A 22,585-nucleotide genomic window follows, 5' to 3' on the forward strand; every position below is an offset into this window, starting at 1 on the left:
CTTTTTTGGGCACCAAAAAAAAATTCTTTAAAAATTTATAGGTTGGTTTAGACCCGCTACCCTGCAGCCAGACTTGTAGTGCTGAGGTAGGGTAAGATAGGAGAAGCATCAGGCAAATTTTCAGCTTGCCTCAAGGACCTACTCCAAATTTCCACCAGCTCTCCGTCTAATATAACACCTCTCTTTTTGCGTTGACGTTAAAATAACACAAACATATCTAATTCTCATTAAATTGAGTTGTATATAGTTACCTCGTATAACATAGCAATAGCAGTATAATTGAGTTGTATATCGTTACCTCGTATAACATAGCAATAGCAGTATAATTGAGTTGTATATCGTTACCTCGTATAACATAGCAGTATAATTGAGTTGTATATCGTTACCTCGTATAACATAGCAGTATAATTGAGTTGTATATCGTTACCTCGTATAACATAGCAGTATAATTGAGTTGTATATCGTTACCTCGTATAACAAAGCAGTATAATTTTGTTGTATATCGTTACCTCATATAACATAGCATTATAATTTCAGTAAAAAATATCTAGTGATACCTATTCCTTAGGGAGGCGAGGCCCGAGGGAGCTGACGAACAAAATCTTATTTAAAATTTTGCTGTTTTTTATCTACAGATATTGTCACAGTAAATTGAGACAAAAGGTAAAATCCCACGCGATGGCCATTACTTAATATTTTGTCCCTATATTTTCCTTTTCATACGAATAACATAGAAGTGTTTTTCAAGCTTTTTCATGACGCAACCTCGTTGGCATAAAATTTTCCTTGCGACTCATCATGTAATAAAATATAATCCACTGCCCTCAACAAATTTGTGTTTACTTGTAACCTGATATTTTGTATTTAATTAAAGCTTGGCGAACAACACAGGGTAAAAACACTGAAATATTATATTGTAGGATTTTATATAAGAAGCAACAAACAATATACTCCAGCAATATATTCTGTTCTATTCTAACTTTACGGACCGAAGGAATTGTAAATATTTTTTATTAGCCGATGATTTTAGTTTAAAGGTTTGGTTTAAGGGTTGGAAGTATCTATTAGGGGCTCCTATTTCTGGGTGATTTGCCCTTCGGCATCTGAAGCTACCTAACAAACCTAACCTAACCAGGTCAGCCGCATTCGAGGGAAGCCAGTGCTGCCAAACTGGTTTAACTTGGCAGATATTCTGAATCATCAATTTATTAAAATGCAGCAATACATTAACTTCAACCTAACAGTTATATGTTAGTGTATTAATAGGGTACATGTTAGTTAATTAATAGGGTAACTGTAAGTAGGCTAAGTAGGTTAAGTAGTATAAGAAATATACAAGGGTGCAAAGTTGTATTTTACCCGCGAGTGTTTTAACACACGAGAAGTAAAATACATTTGCACCCGTGTGTAACACAAAACTTTTCCCCTCACTATAGCGAGGAAAGTGCAACATCCACAGGCGTTAGATCATCTTCATCAACTGGAATCACTCATTTTTTTACGATACTATTACAAAAAACTGGAAATTCTGTACTTTTACGTGAGAAATTTTTAAGTAAAATTTTTGTTGACAATGTTGACATTTCTGACGTATGAAATGTCAATGATGCGTTTTGAAATTGCATCGACTTAACTTGTGCGTTCAGAATTATATTTAAAATAATTATTAAAAAACAAACGTTTATTATGGAATTTTAAGGTTTATGACTTAAAATCATTAAATAAAGCTAAATCTGGTATTGTTTATTAGATTCTCAAACCATTTATTTAATCATAATTAATATCGAACGAACCATTATTATGAGCGTTTTACGTTTTGTTTCTGTCAAACTACTTAAACACGCTCCATCCAAGGTCAAATTACTTTCCCCACTAGTGGATAAAATGCGTTTTTCCCCGCTTGTTTTAAAGGATAAAAGACGGCTTTCCGAGCTAGTGAGGGGAAAAAGTATGTAAAGCTAAGAAAAGAAGAAAAGAAAATAAATAAAACAAAGAAACAACTATTGAAAAATAAAAATCAATAATAATATAGAGGAGGGAGGTGGGCAAAAAAAAAACACCTAACCTACCTACCTATTGATTTAGTGTAACGTCCGAAGAACTCCAGATTTTATTGACACCCCAGCGTTTTTCATAGTTTTGATGTGAAGCGCCACGCGACTCACGCGTGGTAAATTAAAGAAATAATTCGACCAAAATGCCGCGGAAAAAGGCAAACGGCGCCGCCGAATTTTTACAAATTGCCGAACCGCTTCGCGTTTATAAAATGACGGCGCCGTTTGTAAACGGCTGATTCTTAAATAATGCCTGCGACGTATATACAAAGTAGGTAATACTGTAATAGTGTAATACGGTAATAGTGTTGTGTTCCTGCCGGTGAGTAAGGTTGCCAGAGCTCGAGGGAGAGGAGTGTTAGGGTCGGCAACGATGTGATATCTCCGGTGTTGCGGTCGTCCATAGGCTACGGTAACTGCTTACCATCAGGCCGTATGCTTGTTTGCCATTGACGTGGTATATAAAAAATAAAATATATTTTATAAATTAAATAGTTATTGCATTATTGTATCGAGCCAACCTTAACTTTGTAAGGTTTTGGTTGAAGTCTCCCTTGCAAATATGTTCAGTTTCCGTGACATTTTTTAAGGACGTTTGCACTTTATTAAAACGTTAAAAAATTGAATACCGTCAACCGGGGTGAATAGGGATGGCTGGGGTGAATAGGGACAAAATTTAAAAGGTGATTTACCTGACAATTTCTTAAAAAATACCCACACAAATTGTATCATACAAAACCTGCTCCTCTGGAGTTGCAGGCGTACATAGGCTACGGAGACTGCTTAACATCAGGCGGGCCGTATGCTTGTTTGCCACCGACGTAGTATAAAAAAAAAATACTACTTATTTCTATTTATATTGTGGCCCTATTCTAATAACATTTTCACTTACTTACTTATTATAAATTGGTCAATTCGGCCACAAAATTGGATGATGATTGACGGGCCTTTATCAGTTCGTCAGAACTCACTTTAATTAGACACGAACATAGACCGATTAACCGATTACTAAGCGATAGTCCGAGCGTCGACACCAATTAAGCCAGGTCCCCACAGAAAACCAGCGCCACGGTTTGCCGCGGCACTATGCTGAGTGGGGATCTTTTTGGCGTCCAAATGTTTTTTTGTCTGCATGCTATTCTTTTTTATGTACTATGTTGTGGCGTCAAATAAATGAATTTTCTTTCTTTCAATTGTGGAACGTCTATGTGTTTCTCAGAATTTATTTATTTAGTTGAAATAATAGGCTAGTTGCCTAATAGCAAAGATAGATATAACTCCGTAATAGATGGATACAGTCTACGGAAAAAACGTGCCTCGAAAATCAAGAAAATTGGATTCTCGATCAGATGGCGCCATTACCTTTGGACTACTCTCAGATAGAGGGCGTTGACGGTTTCGTTTGTTATTTAACAATTTTAACGCATATCAGTGAAAGAACATGGGTCAAAATCATATAAAATAATTAATACAAATAAAAAAATCATTTATCCATATATAAATACATTTTATGGTATTCTTATACATCTTCATTTTTAGTTTTAATCGTGTGTCGATAGATGGCAGTGAGTTTACTGTGGTTACAAAATTCACTATGTCTAATCTTGTTTTGTCTGCAGTATCTGTGTATTTTTAGACATATTTACACTTCCAGCAGTCCTAGCCTAGACACGATTCCGATTTAATAACTTGTCACGGTTTTGACCCTTACGGTCGTTTCGGTGATCAAAGTTGTATCAAAATGAGATCAAAATTGTAGCAAGTTATGAATAGAATCAGGCGTTAATTTGCGAAATTAATTCGTGGCAAGATATCTCGGTACTCGTGAAGTAATGACATACTTTCCGCACTAGCATCGAAATGTACTATTAAACACGGGGGCCACTTTACGTGCACGACCACAGATAAGATAATGACTTGAATTTTGACAACCCTAAATAGCCGAAAGGGGTGCCATATATTAGAAAGGGATAGCATGATTCGACCCTGAACCGCTGTCAAACTTCGGTTTTGTAGAAATTTTCCTTTCTGCCCAGGTAGCAAAATGACGTCAAATGACGTCAGCGACGTCATAATGACGGCATTTTTACGTCATTATGACGTCGCTGACGTCATTTGACGTCATTTTGCTACCTGGGTGTACGGTAGTACTATTATTTCTGTGATGCAAGCGGAGTGTGTATACTTATGAAACTTATTTCATAAGTATACATCCTCAAAGGCATAAATCTAGCATAAAATATAATATTCATAGCGCAGTCCTGGCTTCTTCTTATTATTCTAAAAGCGTTTTGTACTAACAGTCCGATTCTGATAAAACAACTTGTTAAGGTTTTGATCTTATTTAGATACGACCTTGATGAGCTCACGCTTATTGATGCATGCGAAATATACAAATACAAATACAAAATATCTTTATTCAGTAGTAAAAAAGACATATATATGCTTACATTTTTGTATACAACTATATACTTTAGTGATCTTATTATTAACCCAGGTAGCATTTATACGTCATTATGACGTTCGTTACGTCTTTATGACGTATAAATGACGTCATTATGACGTCGATGACGTCACGTTGCTACCTGGGAAGTGACTAATCACTATACTTTAGTTACTAGGCGCACCACAGTTAAGTGACCAACCGACGTCCCTAAGTCGTTAGAATAACGTCTACAATTGGTCAGTTAACTGCACTGTCCAGTAAAGATAACAATAAAATAATATAGGTACTTAATGTACTTATAACATTTTATGAATAAAGTAAGCCCCCGTACGAGCAGGCCTCTTTCACTCGCTCAAGGCCTCGCGCTATATGCCTACCGCTCGGCGTATCGTCGACGATACAACGGACAGGGGGCCGCCGAACGCCCGCCTGAGCGCTCGCACCGCACGTTTCCCGCGCCTACGCTTCGAAATGCCGAAACCACGTAATTATTGTGCAGTAGATGGGTGTAAAAGTCAAAAAACAAAGGAAAATTTGTCGTTTTTTTCATTTCCGAGAGACGAAGAAAGGTGAGTAGTGTTTTAAATCTTTATGAATTTTGTCACCATTTATTTATTTGAACATAAGTAGGTAAATCGTAAATTAAGGAGTTTTTAGAGTCAGGTTGTTTTTATATTTGATTGACTAATAAAAAATATGGTTGATTCGCAAGCGCAACATTCGTTTTATTACAATAATAACATAAGTAACAGTACAACCCTAGCGCATTCTTACGATGACGCGTTGGCACGTGACTCGCACGGCGAGCAATGCAGTCTCGACTCTTTGTGCGCGTACTTATGGTACATTTCTTCTCGTCCTGAGCAGCAGGTATATTATCTGTGGTACTAGTATTAAACTGAAAGGAAGTGAAAGACGCGCGTGTGCGCGCCAATCACAAGAACGATCGTCCAGGCCCCTATTTCATCACGGTGACAGGTGCGACAATTGTCGACATCAATGTCAGGCCTCCATATGCTACGGTAACCGCTTACCATCGGACGGGCGGTGTGCTTGTTTGCCACCAACATTTTAATAAAATAAAAAAACTCCATTATATCGCCAATAAATAAGTACTTATTTTGCGATGCTAATGACAATTGTCACAAGAAACACGACAATTGTCGCAAAATTCCGACACAGAACTTATTCCCTGTCAAGAATTACCGAAAATTCTTATAAATCTTGTGACAATTGTCATCATCATCGTCATAAACGTACCTGTTTTTTGCCGATATAATAAAGATTTTTTAAATATTACAATGATGGTGGCAAACAGGAATACAGCCCGCCCGATGGTAAGCGGTAACCGTAGCCCATGGATGCCTGTGACGTCAGCAACATTGATGTTTTACAATTGTCGCACCTGTCACCGTGGTGAAATTGGGGCCAGGCCCCTATTTCATCACGGTGACAGGTGCGACAATTGTCGACATCAATGTCAGGCCTCCATATGCTACGGTAACCCGGTCCGGTCCGGTACGGTACGGTACGGGTCTTCTAAACATTTATATCAACTTATTATTGTGAATATTAATTTTATTTTTATTTTATTCTTAAGAATTGGAATGACTTGTAAAATGTATTTTATTTTACCAATAAAGATCTGTATATCTGTAACCGCTTACCATCGGACTGGCGGTGTGCTTGTTTGCCACCACCATTGTATTATTAAAAAAACTTCATTATATAGCCAAAAAACAGGTGTTTATGATGATGATGACAATTGTCACAGATTTTTCGGTAATGCTTGACAGGAGAAGAGTTCTGTGTCGGAATTTCGTGACAGTTGAAGCTAATGACAGCTTTGCAAAATAAGCACTTCTTTATTGGCGATATAATGGAGTTTTTTTATATATTAAAATGTTGGTGGCAAACAAGCACACCGCCCATCCGATCATAAGCAGTTACCGTAGCATATGAAGGCCTGTGACGTCGGTAATAGTGATTTCGGCAATTGTCGCACCTGTCAACGTGGTGAAATAGGGGCCAGATTGTATCAAAACCAGTTCAAAACCGTAACAAATTGTTAAAGTTGAATCGGCATCTAGGTTACCGAGATTATCAGATTTCTTCTTCAGTGTGAACTTTGAACGTGTATAAGGCCTTTTGGCCTTCGGCCTTCGCATTTAAGATGTGGAGTTTTAGGAAACATTTACAGTTAAGGGCATAAATACATATACATTCCCAAAGTTTCAAAAATATGTGTACTCTCTTACACCTTAGACAATAAAGTCGTGTTCACATATTTTTGAGCCATTTGTCTGGATCGATATTTTCGCCTTCGACTGTACATCGGTCACTCCGAGCTTTCAGCTCTACGCAGGGTTCGGACTTAAGGCCGTTCCCTGAGCCAGAAGGCGAAAAATCTCCTTATATGATCATGTTTTTCTAATAGGCGTTGATATTCGTAGACGTGGAATAAATATATGTAGTTCTTGACTATATTATCTTTAATGACATAGCTTCCGATACACGAATTATGACACTTCGCTCGATACAATTAATTCACAAAGAAACCTCTTACTCGGTCTTTTAATCAAACTTTACTCGGTTATTTATTATGTGATTACTATAAACAAAAGAAGAAAAAACAATTTTAACTTAAATAGTAATTTCATAGCTTACGAATTTTGATATTGTAACGGTTTTAAAATAAATAAAAATCGATAAAATTCGATCAAAATTGACTCTTGGCGCGCATGATCTTTCCCGTTCTTTCTTGCGAAAGTGACACAGCGGCAAACCGATGGAACGGGCTTAAGTCATCCAATTCAGACACTTATTATTCTTTGTCTGAGCTCTAACCTCCCAAAGCTCGGCCTCAGCCGTGGGTAGGTACGCCTGTTCGGAACGTTTCGGGCCTTCGCACCTCCGCGGATCTCGTCCCTCGGCCTCGGGCTTAACAAGAGCTGTCTACACCACTGGCCAGTGGCGTAGCGTGAACTAATCTAGCCGTGGGCGAAATCGTATCTGCGAGGCCCTTTACCTTTACTGTGCCCGAAGGCGCGAGGCCCCCCTTGGGGCGCGAGGCCGTGGGCGACGGCCCAGTACACGTTACTGCCACTGGCTGTGTCCATAAAACAAGCTAACCGCATTTTTGTTCTTAAATCCGACTCACGCTTGACTGTAGACTTCTAATAGGTTTTCCTGACATCTTTAGGTAAAAACTATTTTGTGCATTGAACAAGTTTGGGAACAAATCAAATTATTTTATTAAATATTTTGATTTGTGTTTTTAAGTAGTCACACTACTATATATAAATTAAAAACTGTAATAGATGTCCTATATTAAAGAAAAAAAAAGTGTTTTTTTTTTCTTTAATATATGACATCTATTACAGTTTTTTTTTGTGTATTTTTTCAAAATTTTAGACCTAGTAGTTTTTTGCCTATTTTCTTTGATAACTTCTAAACTGTATCCAAAAGATATAAGTATTTGCGATTTTCAGAATGAGTTCTTCCATTTGATTTAACACGACATAGTTTGCCAAACTTTGTTTTTTATATTTCTCATTTGGGGGGTAAAAAGAGAAATCAATCGTTAAATTTTACCTTTTTTATCAATTTTCGTAGATAATTAATTTTGCTTTATTAGTAGACGCAATATCAGTTTTTTTTATCCTTTTCTTGGCAAATAAAAAAAAACCGATATTATACAAAACATTTTTTTTTCTTAACTACGTTTGTCGTGTGATCGTGTCTCGTTATCTTTATGTTTTAATTCATCCCATCCCATTTTCAAAAAAGATTTAGTAGTGATTTCTTATGAGAAAATATTAATAATAATTCAGCCTGTATATTCCAAGTAGCAAAGTGACGTCAGCGACGTCATAATGACGTAATAATGACGGCATTATTACGTCATAATGACGTCATTGACGTCATAATGACGTATAATGCTACCTTGGATGGGACTGCTAAAGTAAAGGGTTAAATTTATTTCTGTGTCGACATCTCCTACATGTTCATTTTTGGTATTTTTTAATATATAAATCACCTTTTTAATTTACAAACAAGTTAATTTTAAAACGCATAAATCCAAATCAGAATACTTCTCTAAAATACTTCTATAAATTTCGAAATAATAACCATTAAACTTTTTTCGCATATATAATGCCATTTTGTTATATTAATGACACTTAATGTTTTGACATATGTGGCCTATCTTATTATATACATAATTATTTACCCTACCGTAAATCGGGGTGGCTTTGAAATGTAGGGGCGACTTTGAAATTCCAGTTTTTAAGCCATAATATATTTTTATGCAGGATTTTTTACAGTAGGTGACAATCAATATGTATTAATCTAACTAGTTACACGAACAGTTTCAGCAAATAATGGTAATTTTGTAGCCATTTTAAAACTATCAAAGTAACCCCAAATTTTCCTAAAGCCACCCCGTTTTACCGTATATAAATGATTTTGGACACTTACTTGTAATATTTCTTCAGCGGACACTCTATCCAAGTGGCCGAGCCCCAACATTTTCGACCAATGGCGAGGCAGCTTAATTGCGCCACTTTTCAAATTGTGCAAATTCCTTAACCGTTTGGTCTGAATTAACGAACCCATCGCAATTAAACAAACAAATTAAAATTCAACTGTTATAATAATAATAATTTATTTTTCTTTTTTAGGTATTAGGTTTAGTTTCGTAGGTAGTTTTATTTTAAGTTTAGTTTTAATTATAATAAAGTTAGCGCGCTCAAATTTTATTAAGAAAGCGCCCGGTGGAAACGCGTAGCGCGCTCGGCTTCATGACATCTACTAGAAGCGCTACGAAATTCGCTACGACGCTCGGTGCTACGCTTCCGCGGATCTCGTCTTGCTACCCTTGGAATGTCAACTTTAACTTGAACGTATAAAGTCTATTTTTCATTGTCATCTACACTAGATGAACATAACGTTAGGTGATAATTGAATTTCTGTTCTATTCAATACACAATACGGTGTATTTTAGAAATATACAGTGTTTTTTATATTTTTCGTGTTTACAGAAGTAATTCTGTTTGACGGTAACAGAATGGAAAAAGTGACGGGTAAATATGTTGTTCTTAATGTGAATAAATTTGAATTGAGAATATGAATAAATATGAAATAGTGGGAACGTGATGTATTTTTGTTCTCGTGTAAGTACGAGGTGAATGACTTTTGGATCTCCGTGTAGTAAGTACAAAATAACAATGTCGGCTAATTTTCTTATTTATTTATTTACTTTATTTATTTTTAAAGTAGTTTCTGTGCCCAATTAAACCAAGTATAAACAATTTGTATATAAGTTATTTGTCAAACATTTAGTTTTTAGGGTTCCGTACCCAAAGGATAAAAACGGGACCCTTTTACTAAGACTCCGCTGTCTGTCTGTCTGTCTGTCTGTCTGTCTGTTTGTCCGTCTGTCTGTCCGTCTGTCACCAGGCTGTATCTCATGAATTTGAATTTTTCATAGATGTATTTCTGTTGCCGCTATAACAACCAATACTAAAGACAGAATAACATAAATATTTTTCTAGTTAGGGTTCCGTACCCAAAGGGTAAAAACGGGACCCTATTATTAAGACTCCGCTGTCCGTCTGTCCGTCTGTCTGTCTGTCACCAGGCTGTATCTCATGAACCGTGATAGCTAGACAGTTGAAATTTTCACAGATGATGTATTTCTGTTGCCGCTATAACAACAAATACTAAAAACAGAATCATATAAATATTTAAATGGGGCTCCCATACGACAAACGTGATTTTTTTGCTGTTTTGTTCCGTAATGGTACGGAACCCTTCGTGCGCGAGTCCGACTCGCACTTGGTCGGTTTTTGATCCACTCTCTGATTAAAATAAAACCGTATAACTTAAAACTTTTTTACCTTGATTTTATTCTAATAATAATCTCTTTAACGCAGTGTTTTAATATTCACGCTGCAAGTATTCGTGCTTAATTTAAAAACTATTAAAAACTAACCGATACAAACACTGTAAAGGCGAAAACTAATTTAAAGTCGCTCCGGGACTAACAGGCGTGAACTTTATAATTTACTCAAACAAGGTTAACAAGACTATATTCAGATACCGGGGAATATTATACTTCAGGCAAACTATGCGTTCCTAGCATGGAGACTATATAAAGGAGCCAAATCTCATGTATGAAAAGTGTCCATCAAAAACAGTAATTAGGCGGCGCCACCATACACCGAAATACTACCAAAAACAACCTACGTAATTTGATCGGGTTATTTGTTGGTTCATGTTATACTCATGTCCCAGAGCCTAACTAGCGCCACCGGAGAGATTAGGAACTATTATTTAAAGCTGAGAGCGATCACTTTTTCAACAATTCTGCCATAAGAGATTGGCATCCTTTCTATACCATCCATAGTTCCTAGAATCAAAGAGGATATAATAAAGATAAAGCGGTACTGTCATGGTAAATTTTGTAACCCCAGTAAATTCACTGCCATCTGTCGACACACTTTAAAACTAAAAATGAAGATTTATAAAAATACGATAAAATGTATTTAAATATGGATAATAATTTTTTTTACTTGCATTAATTATTTTTACGATTTTGACCCATGTTCTTTCACTGATATGCGTTAAAATTGTTAAATAACAAACGAAACCGTCAACACCATCTATACGACAGTAGGCCAAAGCTAGTAGCGCCCTCTGATCGAGAATCAAACTTTCGTGATTTTCGAGGCACGTTTTTTCCTTAGACTGTATCCATCTATTACTACGGGGATAGAACCCTTAGGAAAAGAATTCCATATTTACTTAATAGTTTGCCCGAAGCCATAAGATGTAAAAATAATAAGTCTAAATTTAATGTTAAAATACACTACCAAAATATTTTGTAGTAATTGTACTACTATATAATTAATTTAGTTAATCGCGAAGCGTCTGGTTGACGTAACTGGTGACCGAAGAGCTGGCGGCTTTCTCGCACAACGTATCAGCATTGCGATACAGCGGGGAAATGCCGCCAGCATCCTTGGTACAATGCCTCGAGGGCCTATTTTAGATTTAAGCTAGTTATTAATTTCGTTTACGTAGTACCACTGTATATATCTTGTATGTAAATAAATGTTCATACTTAAAAAAAAAAAAGAAATAAGTTAAGTACATATGTAACTAGAGACTAATGACCCCACAGAAACTCTTTATTGAGTTTGACTGTCGCTATGATTATAGTAAGAATACTCTGTATTTTATTAAATAAATAAATAATAAAATAATAAATCTAATATCAATAGCGGAAAGCGGAACGTCGCTTTTTATGGCTAGTAAACCTAGCCTAGTTAACCTAGAATCAAAACGTTTCTGAAAACAAGACGATTTTGAATAAACATTCCAGATTTTTGATCGAAACCGAACATTCGGCCGAAACCTGATTTTTACACCGAAACGAGTGGGGCATTAAAAATAACTCATGTTTAAGTCATTTTTAGTGTTCCGTATCTCAAAAGGGAAAAACGGAACCCTTATAGGATCACTCGTGCGTCTGTCTGTCTGTCCGTCTGTCACATCACAGCCTATTTTCTCCGAAACTACTGGACCACTACCGGACCAATTAAGTTAAAATTTGGTACACATACGTAAAGTGAGAAAATTAACAAATTAAGCTTTTATAACTGTATCGTGTTACATATCAAATATATATTTTTTGTAATTTTAAAATAAATAGTTTAATATTTAAATCGCACTTGGCCGTTTTTAGGGTTCCGTACCCAAAGGGTAAAAACGGGACCCTATTACTAAGAATCCGCTGTCCCTCTGTCCGTCTGTCTGTCTGTCACCAGTGTCACCAGGCTGTATCTCATTAACCGTGATAGCTAGAAGTTGTAATTTTCACAGATGATGTATTTTTGTTGCCGCTATAACAACAAATACTAAAAAGTACGGAACCCTCGGTGCGCGAGTCCGACTCGCACTTGGACGGTTTTTTTAATTTAACTACTCGCTCGACTAACGTTTGACTAAACTGTACAATTTTAAATATTTTCATGAACCATAAACCATAATAAAACTGTATTAAGGTCTAAAGTAGCTAGTTCAGAATGGCTGTTATTCTCGAACAATCAACTTAATAGCTCGCCCACGCTTTGAGTGGAGCCATCTCGTTTATTAGTGCTAAACTAAGTTACGGTCAGTTCGCGGCGGCCCTCGTTTCACTAACAGGTCCATAGATGGCGGTGCGTTTCAGTAGTTTCAGTACCCTTATGGGGACGCTGCCTGGAGGATGGGGGTACACGCTGTCTGGAGTACGGTAGGGACGGGGGTACTCGCTGCCTGGAGGACTCGAGTTACCTTTCAGTGTACATGAGTTATAACTCATATCATATATGTATAGGTATATAGGTAGGTACAATCAAAGATAGATATAACTCCGTAATAGATGGATACAGTCTAAAGAAAAAACGTGCCTCGAAAATCAAGAAAATTTGATTCTCGTTCAGAGGGCGCTACTAGCTTTGGCCTACTGTCGTATAGATGGCGTTGACGGTTTCGTTTGTTATTTAACAATTTTAACGCATATCAGTGAAAGAACATGGGTCAAAATCATAAAAATAATTAATGCAAATAAAAAAAACATTTATCCATATTTAAATACATTTTATCGTATTTTTATAAATATTTATTTTTAGTTTTAAAGTGTGTCGACAGATGGCAGTGAATTTACTGGGGTTACAAAATTTACTGTGACAGTACCGCTCCAGTATAAGTTACTCTATGGTACAATATATTAGGGTGTGATTTGTATTCTAGGAATGCCGGCAGTTTGAAAACTGTATTAGAGCGTTTTTATAATAAAGATTTTCAAAATTTAATTGATAGATATGACTGATAATAATGTTAAATTATAAGAAACTGATAAAGTATGAAATAGTTCGTACATACCTCGGTCCACCGGCACTGCGGCACGGGCAACGCCGGCATGGTCTGCGCTCTCCTGAATAACTATCCACATTCCACCACAAATATAACCAGTTCACAGATTTAATATATACGCTAGATGACGCAAATATCACGATTTGTATTGAAACAAAGCGTGCCGACTTTTTCATACAAAATATACGCATAATATAATTTTTAAAATTACTTACCTGTGACAGGAAATATGTTTTTGCCTTTGGGTGCTCGCAATTTTTGGGCTGTTGCAGTTAATTATCACGCAACGAGGCATTTTTTAAGTTTTCACGGACGTCCGGCTGCAACAACTGACGCGCCTGATGGACTGTCAAGAGCGACAGTCAACCTCGACGCTTGGTCGGGGTTCGGACGCGAAGTAGATGCATTTGCGTCATCTATGATATATTTATATGTGTGATCCAGTTACATACTAAAATTTTTGTAAAGTATGAAACAGTTCGTACCTCGGTCCACCGGCATTGCGGCACCGGTAACGCCGGCAAAGTCTGAGCTCTTCTGAAAATCCACATCTTCACATCGCTTAGCGTCTTCTAAGCATTAAAAGATTGCATTCCACCACAAATATAATATATAATATAATATATATATATATATATATATATAATACGAGGGCTTTAGCAAGCTTTATCCATAGAAAGTGAATATATCATTTAAAAGGGGTCCCTTTGTTTGATATAATTATTGAAAGTCATAATGATTGTCATATTATCATTAGCTAATTTTAAAAAACATATTTTAAATTTACAAAAATTATACTCTTGTGCCATTTCTACTTGAATGAACGCCTCCCATATAATTTATTTTTCCTTGTGTTATACATTAATGACTGTTTATTTACCATAATTTAAATTATTGTATTGTTATTTTAGTTTTGAATAAATAGGATAATATAGGCTTATTAAATTTACTTTTTATATAGTTAAATTTTGTACTTTAGCGTGTAGTTGCGCTCTCTCGGAAGGGTCTCCACGGAAGACCAGCGTCGAGATCCTTAGGTGGATTCTTGACATTAAGCTGAGTGGAGACCTTTTCAGTGACGCTTAATAATAAGTTGGTTCTGTATGTCTCAAGTAATATTTATTCTATTCTATTCTATTCTATTAGTCATAATTCTGAAACCGTTAGCTTTTCAGGATTTTCCTAAGGTTATCCTATAGGTTAGGTTACGTTTGTTTTATGGCAATCCTGTAAAGTTACGCTTTTCTGAGAAAAACCAAATTATGTCTAACGAAAATGTGGACAAACAATGCATTATGACTTAAAACTATATGTGACGTTTTCAACCAAAAGGTACCACATTGTCGCTTGTCGATAAGGTTAATTTCTAATTGAAGCTTTATGGAAATAGCGACTTCTTGACAAGCGACAATAAGTACCCTTTCGGTTGAAAATGGCACATATGGAAAACAATAGAGACCAAATGTGTCAATCACAAAATAAACGTAAACACAAATTATAAATGTTCCGTCAAATAACCGTCACTTTTAAAAGTTGTAATAATACTGCCATTGGCAATGAGAGGATTATCTACAGGACAAGAGTTGTTGATTATCGGAATGTGATAATGTGATCGTGCTGTGGACATAGCTGAGTGAGCCGCGTGATATTTGCATTAGTGACGTATGACGTACTAGGGTGACTGCTACAGTTATTGGCCACTACATGGTGGGTTATTGGCCACTACATAGTGGGTTATTGGCCACTACATAGTGGGTTATTGGCCACTACATAGTGGGTTATTGACCACTACATAGTGGGTTATTGGCCACTACATAGTGGGTTATTGGCCACTACATAGTGGATTATTTGGTCACATTGGCGGGGTTGCGAACTGCATCGCAGCCATAATAGTGTTTTTAGTTTTATTTAATAATATATTTTATAATAATATGTATATGCTATAGTTGGTCAAACCAAATTGGCAGTAAATAAGAACAAAAAACAAACTGTCCTCATCCTTTTCTTTTGGGTGCTAGTACTAGTGTAAGAAAAAGATAGTTTGAGTCTCTCTCCTCAGGCACGAGTGTCCGCGGCGGTTGTACGTCGCGTTGTGTGGTTGGCGTCGTGTGTGTGTGTGTGTGTGTGTGTGTCGTGTGTGTTGTGTGTTGTGTCTGAGGAGCCAAAAGCGACTAAAAATAATAGTGAGTAAAAACCGTACTGATAAATATTTTGAAATATGTCTCACGATAGTTTAAGTGCGATGAGTCTCTCTGTCTATGTTTGAAATAAGTCAGTCCTTTGACAAACTATATAGGTAGTTTTAAGGTATTTATCTATGGGCCAATAGTGCCTGAAAATAAAGAATTTAATTTAATTTCATTTCATTTCATTTCATAGTAGTTGGCCGCTCTTAACAATAAGGTTTTTAGAGTTAGACCAAGAAAAATTTGCAACGATTTTGATAGCATACACAGTGCAAGTGTTATTTATACGTCACAATTTCACAGAAGATTGACGTTTAAAATAACACTTTCACTGCGTGTGCTATCAAAAGCGTAGCAGACTTGTCTTGGTCTAACTCTATAGATAGGCTTGTTTATTTCTGATTTGTTTAGTTTCCCCTCTGGATTGGAAGGTTAGATGGTAGTCGCTTTCATATAGTGCCTACGTCAATTGGGATTAGTTGTCAAGCGGACCCCAGGCTCCCATGAGCCGTGGCAAAAAGCCGGAATAACGCGAGGAAGATGATAACAATGTAAGAAATTAGGAGCGAGGCAGGTGGATATGCAGTGTAAATAAACAGGTTTAGGTATATAAATAAAATTTTACAAACCTACAAACCAAAAATATATTATAAGTGGACTGGAATAAATTTAATTTACCAATCCTTACGTCATATTCAAATATAGGACGTGGGCCCGATTCCCTACTTACTCACTACTTACTCCGTTGGCTCTTGGCTCAGGGACCTAAAACGATACTTGACCTCAGACACAACCCAGGTAACATTTATACGTCATTATGACGTCCGTTACGGCATTGTGACGTATTAATGACGTCACTATGGCGTTATTATGACGTCGCTGACGTCACGTTGGTACCTGGGAAGACAGCGCCACCTTTTTCGATCCTGTGCGACCTCTCGCCAATGAGGGCAAGTTATGAATAATTTAAAATGCTTTTTCTTAGGTAAAGCCTGACCAGTAATATATGATCATTGTCAAGAGGGCGCTGTTATTCTCATGTGGGTGACAGTTCAGTTTAGTATGAAAAAATTAGTTCCAGTGAAATTCCGCAACATGGCGCGTGATCATATATTACTGGTCAGGCTTTTTATCTCCGTAAAACGTGACCTCGCGTTTTTAGTAAAAAGGGGCTACCTGAGGTTTTCATCGATTTTTGACAAGTTTTAAATAGTATCTCCTACTTTTGCACTACATATAGAATTATAAGACAAGCGGCTATCGGTTCTTCAATCTTTTATCTCCGATTTTGTCTACCGGATTGTGAAAAAAATGAATACTTATTTATTTATGATTGTTTTAAACATTGTCTAAAAAACACTTTTTTCGTATCTCGATTGCTGTGAAAGATCTTACTTATACGAAATCTACATATTTGGGTTTGTCTTAGACGTCTCTAAAAATTTGTCTAAAGTTTTAATTTTAAACTAATTAACACAAAAGTTATGGCCAGAAAACCAGTTTTTTGGCCTAAAATTGTTCAACTTTGATGCCAAATATTTCGAAAACAATGAACTTTGAAGTAAATATGGGATACTATATTGCTAAAATCCGTTGCTGTTAATATGATAAGCTACAAAAAACATTAGAAAACTAAGGGATTCAAATCGAAGGTCATTGGGGCATGGGATCCCCTTAATGCGGTACCTATTTCATACCTTAAATCGAGCAATTCCAATTTCAATTTCAAGGCTCTACGATTTTTCGGGGTTTTCGGGGGCGAAAAATCGATCTAAATAGCCTAGGTCTTATCTCTGGGAAACGCGCATTTTTGAGTTTTTGAACTAAAACTTTTGAAGTAAAACTTCTTTAGGCGCGACTAGAGGGTAACTCAGTTTTTTTCTGACGGAAGTAACGCTCAGTAGTGACACACGCACAACAGGACTCACGTCAAAGTGCCAACATAGCGATAAACGTCATCGTCAAAGAAAGTTTACTTCAATCGCGCGTAAAGATTACACGCACACACTTTCTTAGGGTTCCGTACCCAAAGGGTAAAAACGGGACCCTATTACTGAGACTCCGCTGTCCGTCTGTCTGTCACCAGGCTGTATCTCATGAACCGTGATAGGTAGACAGTTAAAATTTTCACAGATGATGTATTTTTATTGCCGCTACAACAAATACTACTAGCACTTGTCCGGTTTTTTTTATGTTTTCCGAGCTCGGTGTCCCAGATGTATAAGGTAATTTTATTCTGTGTCTATCCTATCTTCCTACATACATACCTGACGACCGGTCTGGCCTAGTGGGTAGTGACCCTGCCTGTGAAGCCGATGGTCCTGGGTTCGAAACCCGGTAAAGGCATTTATTCGTGTGATGAACACAGATGAGTTCCTGAGTCTTGGGTGTTTTCTATGTGTTTATGTATTTGTACATTATATATATCGTTGTCTGAGTACCCATACCACAAGCCTTCTTGAGCTAACTGTGGGGCTTAGTCAATCTGTGTAAGAATGTCCTATAATATTTATTTATTAAAAAAACCTACCTGCCGAAACTACATATACAGTAGGTACCTAAATATGTTTCTATAAAACCTTTTCAGCTATGTCAAAGCTCTTTATCATTGGATTAAGTGTAATTTAGCGAATCATGCGATAAGCTCATTATCTCGAGTACGTGCACATTAACCAATACAGGCAAGCTTTCTACGTGAAAAATAATGACGACACGGTTTTTACACAAGTCATTATTTTTGTCATTGTCCAATCATAGAGTAACTTATACTAGAGCGGTACTGTCATAGTAAATTTAGTAACCCCAGTAAATTTACTGCCATCTGTCGACACACTTTAAAACTAAAAATGAAGATTTATAAAAATACGATAAAATGTATTTAAATATGGATAAATGATTTTTTTTATTTGCATTAATTATTTTTTATGATTTTGACCCATGTTCTTTCACTGATATGCGTTAAAATTGTTAAATAACAAACGAAACCGTCAACGCCATCTATACGACAGTAGGCCAAAGCTAGTAGCGCCCTCTGAACGAGAATCAAATTTTCTTGATTTTCGAGGCACGTATTTTCCTTAGACTGTATCCATCTATTACGGAGTTATATCTATCTTTGCTAAAATGAAGCGGTGTAGCGTTCCGTTCTGCCCTCATCAAATCAGGAAAAATCTTCAATTCGCAACGCAACATGACAGCGCCATCTATGACATAATCCCTAAACTACTTACCCGTAGTATCCTGAATGGGCTCTCGGCGAGCAGGCAGACGTCGCCAACATTTTTGTCCAACGGGGACAGCATGATTTGCAGCTCGCCTCCGGGGTCGACAACCTTCGGTTGACGCTCACGAGTCAAGGTCATCACCCATTCCTGTAACAATAATAGGGGATATTACTGCAATGTTCTGCCACCAGAGTGCAGGACTAGCCTGTTTAGTAAACCATAGAGTAACTTACATACTGTACCTTTAACAGGTTTTTCACAAATTTTCAGAGATAATACAATATGACATTGATGTATCAAGGCGGTTTGCTTACAGAGGGCCTTACGGGAAACGCGAATCCGAAAATTCGCTATCTGCCTCTTTATCGCTCGAATATGCAAGAGTGACAGATATGTTAGATAAAGAAATTTTCTTGTTTCACGATAGACCCTCAGAATGTGGTAGTGGCGCCCCCTACGCAGTTTCGCCTAATATTCCCTATTGATATTAATCATCAACAACGTGCATACGTATTACGGATGGTCAAGATGGTATAGAAAGGATCGCAATCTCTTATGGCAGAATTGTTGCAAAAGTGACCGCTTTCAGCTGTAAATAATAGTTCCTAATCTCTCCGGTGGCGCTAGTTAGGCTCTGGGACATGAGTATAACATGTAAGGCAACAAATAACACGACCAAATTACGTAGGTTGTTTTTGGTAGTATTTCGGTGTATGGTGGCGCCACCTAATTACTGTTTTTTGATGGACACTTTTCATACATAGAGATTTGGCTCCTTTATATGTATAGTCTCCATGATACGTATGTTTGAGGTGAAACAAATTTATATGGCGCCATCTACTGATTTGGAATAGGTCCCAACTAATGGTAAATACAAATAGCCTTTTTTTAATAGAAAGCAGAAAGAAGTAACTATTAATTAAAAAATAAATAAAAACCCTCTACACAATTAAGCCAAAAAATACTAATTAAATAATAATTTGTTAATTTTTTCGTAACCGCTACACCGGTTGTTATGATACTTTGTATAGGTACTGATTAAATACCCTAATGTATACGTACATTTCGGCTTTGTCCAATGCCTAAGGACACCCTGTATATAAGTACGTGTTGCTAAGGCACTTTAATGTCCATTAAATATAACGAATTGAGTAAAACCCCTCACAAAGCTCAGCGTTTACGATAAAATCCCCACTTACTCAATTACCCCGTCATATACGAAATTCGAGAAAACTTAATAAAAACGGCTTTTACTGAAAATTATTAAACGAGGTTAATACACCTCATTATTTATAATAGCAAGTATCATCTTAATGTGTAAGAAGAATAAACAATACTATACATATACTATCCATATCCATACTAATCCATACTATCCATACTAATACTAATATACTAATACTAATATGCTAATACTAATACTAATATACTATATACTAATATAATACTAATACTATACTAATAATACTAATACTAATCAAATCACACAAGTCGCGCAGTATGCCGTTCCGCACACCTCCTCTCCTCCTGGCTCCACAGAAAACCAGCGCCGTTGACAACGCTTAGTCGTGCCAACTGCATTGCTGAGTGGAGACCATTTCAGCCTCACATCCTTATCTGTTAGTTTTGTATTTTTCACCTTTGTTTTTTTTTTTCTTTCTTTTTGTTGTTAATGTATCTTTGTAATGTAATAATGAAGTGATTCTATTCTATTCTATTCTATTCTATTCTATTCTATTCTATTCTAATTTATTCTAATACTATACTAATATATACTAATACTAATATATACTAATATAGTAATTATACTAATACTAATACTATAAATGAAAAAATATTATAAATGCGAAAGTCTGTCTGTCTGTCTGTCTTTCTGTCTGTGTGTTCCCTCTTCACGCTTAAACCGCTGAATCGATTTAGATGAAATTTGGCATAGAGATAGGTTAAGTCCCTGAGAAGGACATAGGATAGTTTTTATCCCGAAAATCATCCCTTAAGAAAGTAGAAAGCGGGGTGGAATTGAGATAATTAATGAAGTGCCTGCTGATTTGTGTGCATAATATGCTCAAATTTAGATTGCTATGAGAATTTTTCCAGGCGCTATTCTTACTCTAGCTGCGGTTACTAAGTCCACGCAGACGAAGTCGCGGGCAAAAGCTAGTAATATTATAAATGCGAAAGTCTCTGTCTGTCTGTGTGTTACCTCTTCACGCTTAAACCGCTGAACCGAATTAGTTGAAATTTGGCGTAGAGATAGTTTGAGTCCCGGGGAAGGACATAGGATAGTTTTTATCCCGAAAATAGGGGTGAAAAGTGGGGTGGAATCATGGTGGAATTAAGATAATTAATGAGTTGCCTAATATTTGGATGATTGTTACCTACTCGTATAAGACTTTCTCCAGGCGTTATTCTTACTCTAGCTGGGGTTACTAGGTCCACGCAGACGGAGTCGCGGGCAAAAGCTAGTACTATATAATATTATAAATGCGAAAGTCTGTCTGTCTGTCTGTGTGTTACCTCACGCTTAAACCGCTGAACCGATTAAGTTGAAATTTTGCATAGAGATAGTTTGGGTCCCGGGGAAGGACATAGGATAGTTTTTATGTCGGAAATCATCCCTAAAGCGAGTGAAAAGGGGGTTGAAATTGAGATATTTAATTAATTGCCTGATAATTGATATCAAGCAATTAAGCTTATGCTCAAATTGAATTATTGCTATTACACTTTATCCAGGCGCTAAACTTACTCTAGCTGCTGTTACTGATTCCACGCAGACGAAGTCGCGGGCAAAAGCTAGTATTTAATAAATAGGGGTCGAGATACCTTCACATACATAAGATGTTTTTACCCAGAGGGCCTACCGCGAAAGACGAAAATCGAAATGTCGCTATATGCCTCTCTATCGCTCTTGCATAGTCTAGTGATAGAGAGGCAGATAAATAAATTACGCTTTCCGTTTTTCGCGGTAGGCCCTCGGATGCCTACTACAATGACTGTTCGTATTTTGTATTTGTTTTGACCTCATTACTATATAATATGTATTTAATATCAGTATAGATGATATAGAAATACTTTATTTGATGTTGTACAATCGCCCTCGAGTAGGACAATTGTATTTGGAGAGAAATTTAACTATCAACTGCCAGTGAAAGCGAATCATTCGAAAGCCAACTCACCCCGTGTCTGCATGTCGAACGGCTGGTCGGTACCGACACTCTCCAACGGCAAGCTGATGCTGTAGTGGCTGGCGAGGGTTTTGAGGACACAAGTCGACACTTTCCATGCAATCATGCGCAAAAAAATTGCATCCATGTGGAGTCGTGTAAGAAATAGCCACAACGGCATTCTGAAATTGATTGCAGGCAGATTCGACTGTCCAATTCAAAAACACTGGGTTGGGCAAGTCAAATCGGTTTGGCAATATGTCAAGTAATTGTGTTTTAAAATTTATAATGTTAATGTAATTTAATTTAATGTATTTATATTTTTAATGTAATTAGATCTAATTTAATTGACTTATAAATTTTGAATGTAAAGTAATGGAATTTAATGGATGTGTAATTTTTAATCAAATTTTTTTTATTTTTTTTTATTGAAAATTTAACAAAAATTATAACATTATAAGTACCTTAATCTAATGTTCGCCAAACTGTGAAACAGTTTGTTGGCGGTGCGCTCTAAAATAATCTTAAACTAAATAGGTACACTAAAATTAAGTAAGCATGTTATTGAATTGAAGCTAATTTATTTATA

The 22,585-nt window shown here is 36.5% G+C and overlaps 1 protein-coding gene across 1 annotated transcript in view; it reads right to left on the reverse strand.

Moving 5' to 3' along the window:
- LOC134754579 (transient receptor potential cation channel subfamily A member 1) overlaps positions 1 to 18,973 on the reverse strand; it is a 71,992-nt gene extending 53,019 nt beyond the window's left edge. The window contains exon 1 of the mRNA XM_063690896.1: positions 18,839 to 18,973. Within this exon, the coding sequence (XP_063546966.1) occupies positions 18,839 to 18,970 (132 nt within the window). The 5' untranslated portion in view covers positions 18,971 to 18,973. The remainder of the gene's footprint in view (positions 1 to 18,838) is intronic.
- Positions 18,974 to 22,585: the final 3,612 nt, after the last annotated feature.

The sequence above is a fragment of the Cydia strobilella genome, chromosome Z (assembly GCF_947568885.1).
Source record: "Cydia strobilella chromosome Z, ilCydStro3.1, whole genome shotgun sequence".
NCBI lineage: Eukaryota > Metazoa > Arthropoda > Insecta > Lepidoptera > Tortricidae > Cydia > Cydia strobilella.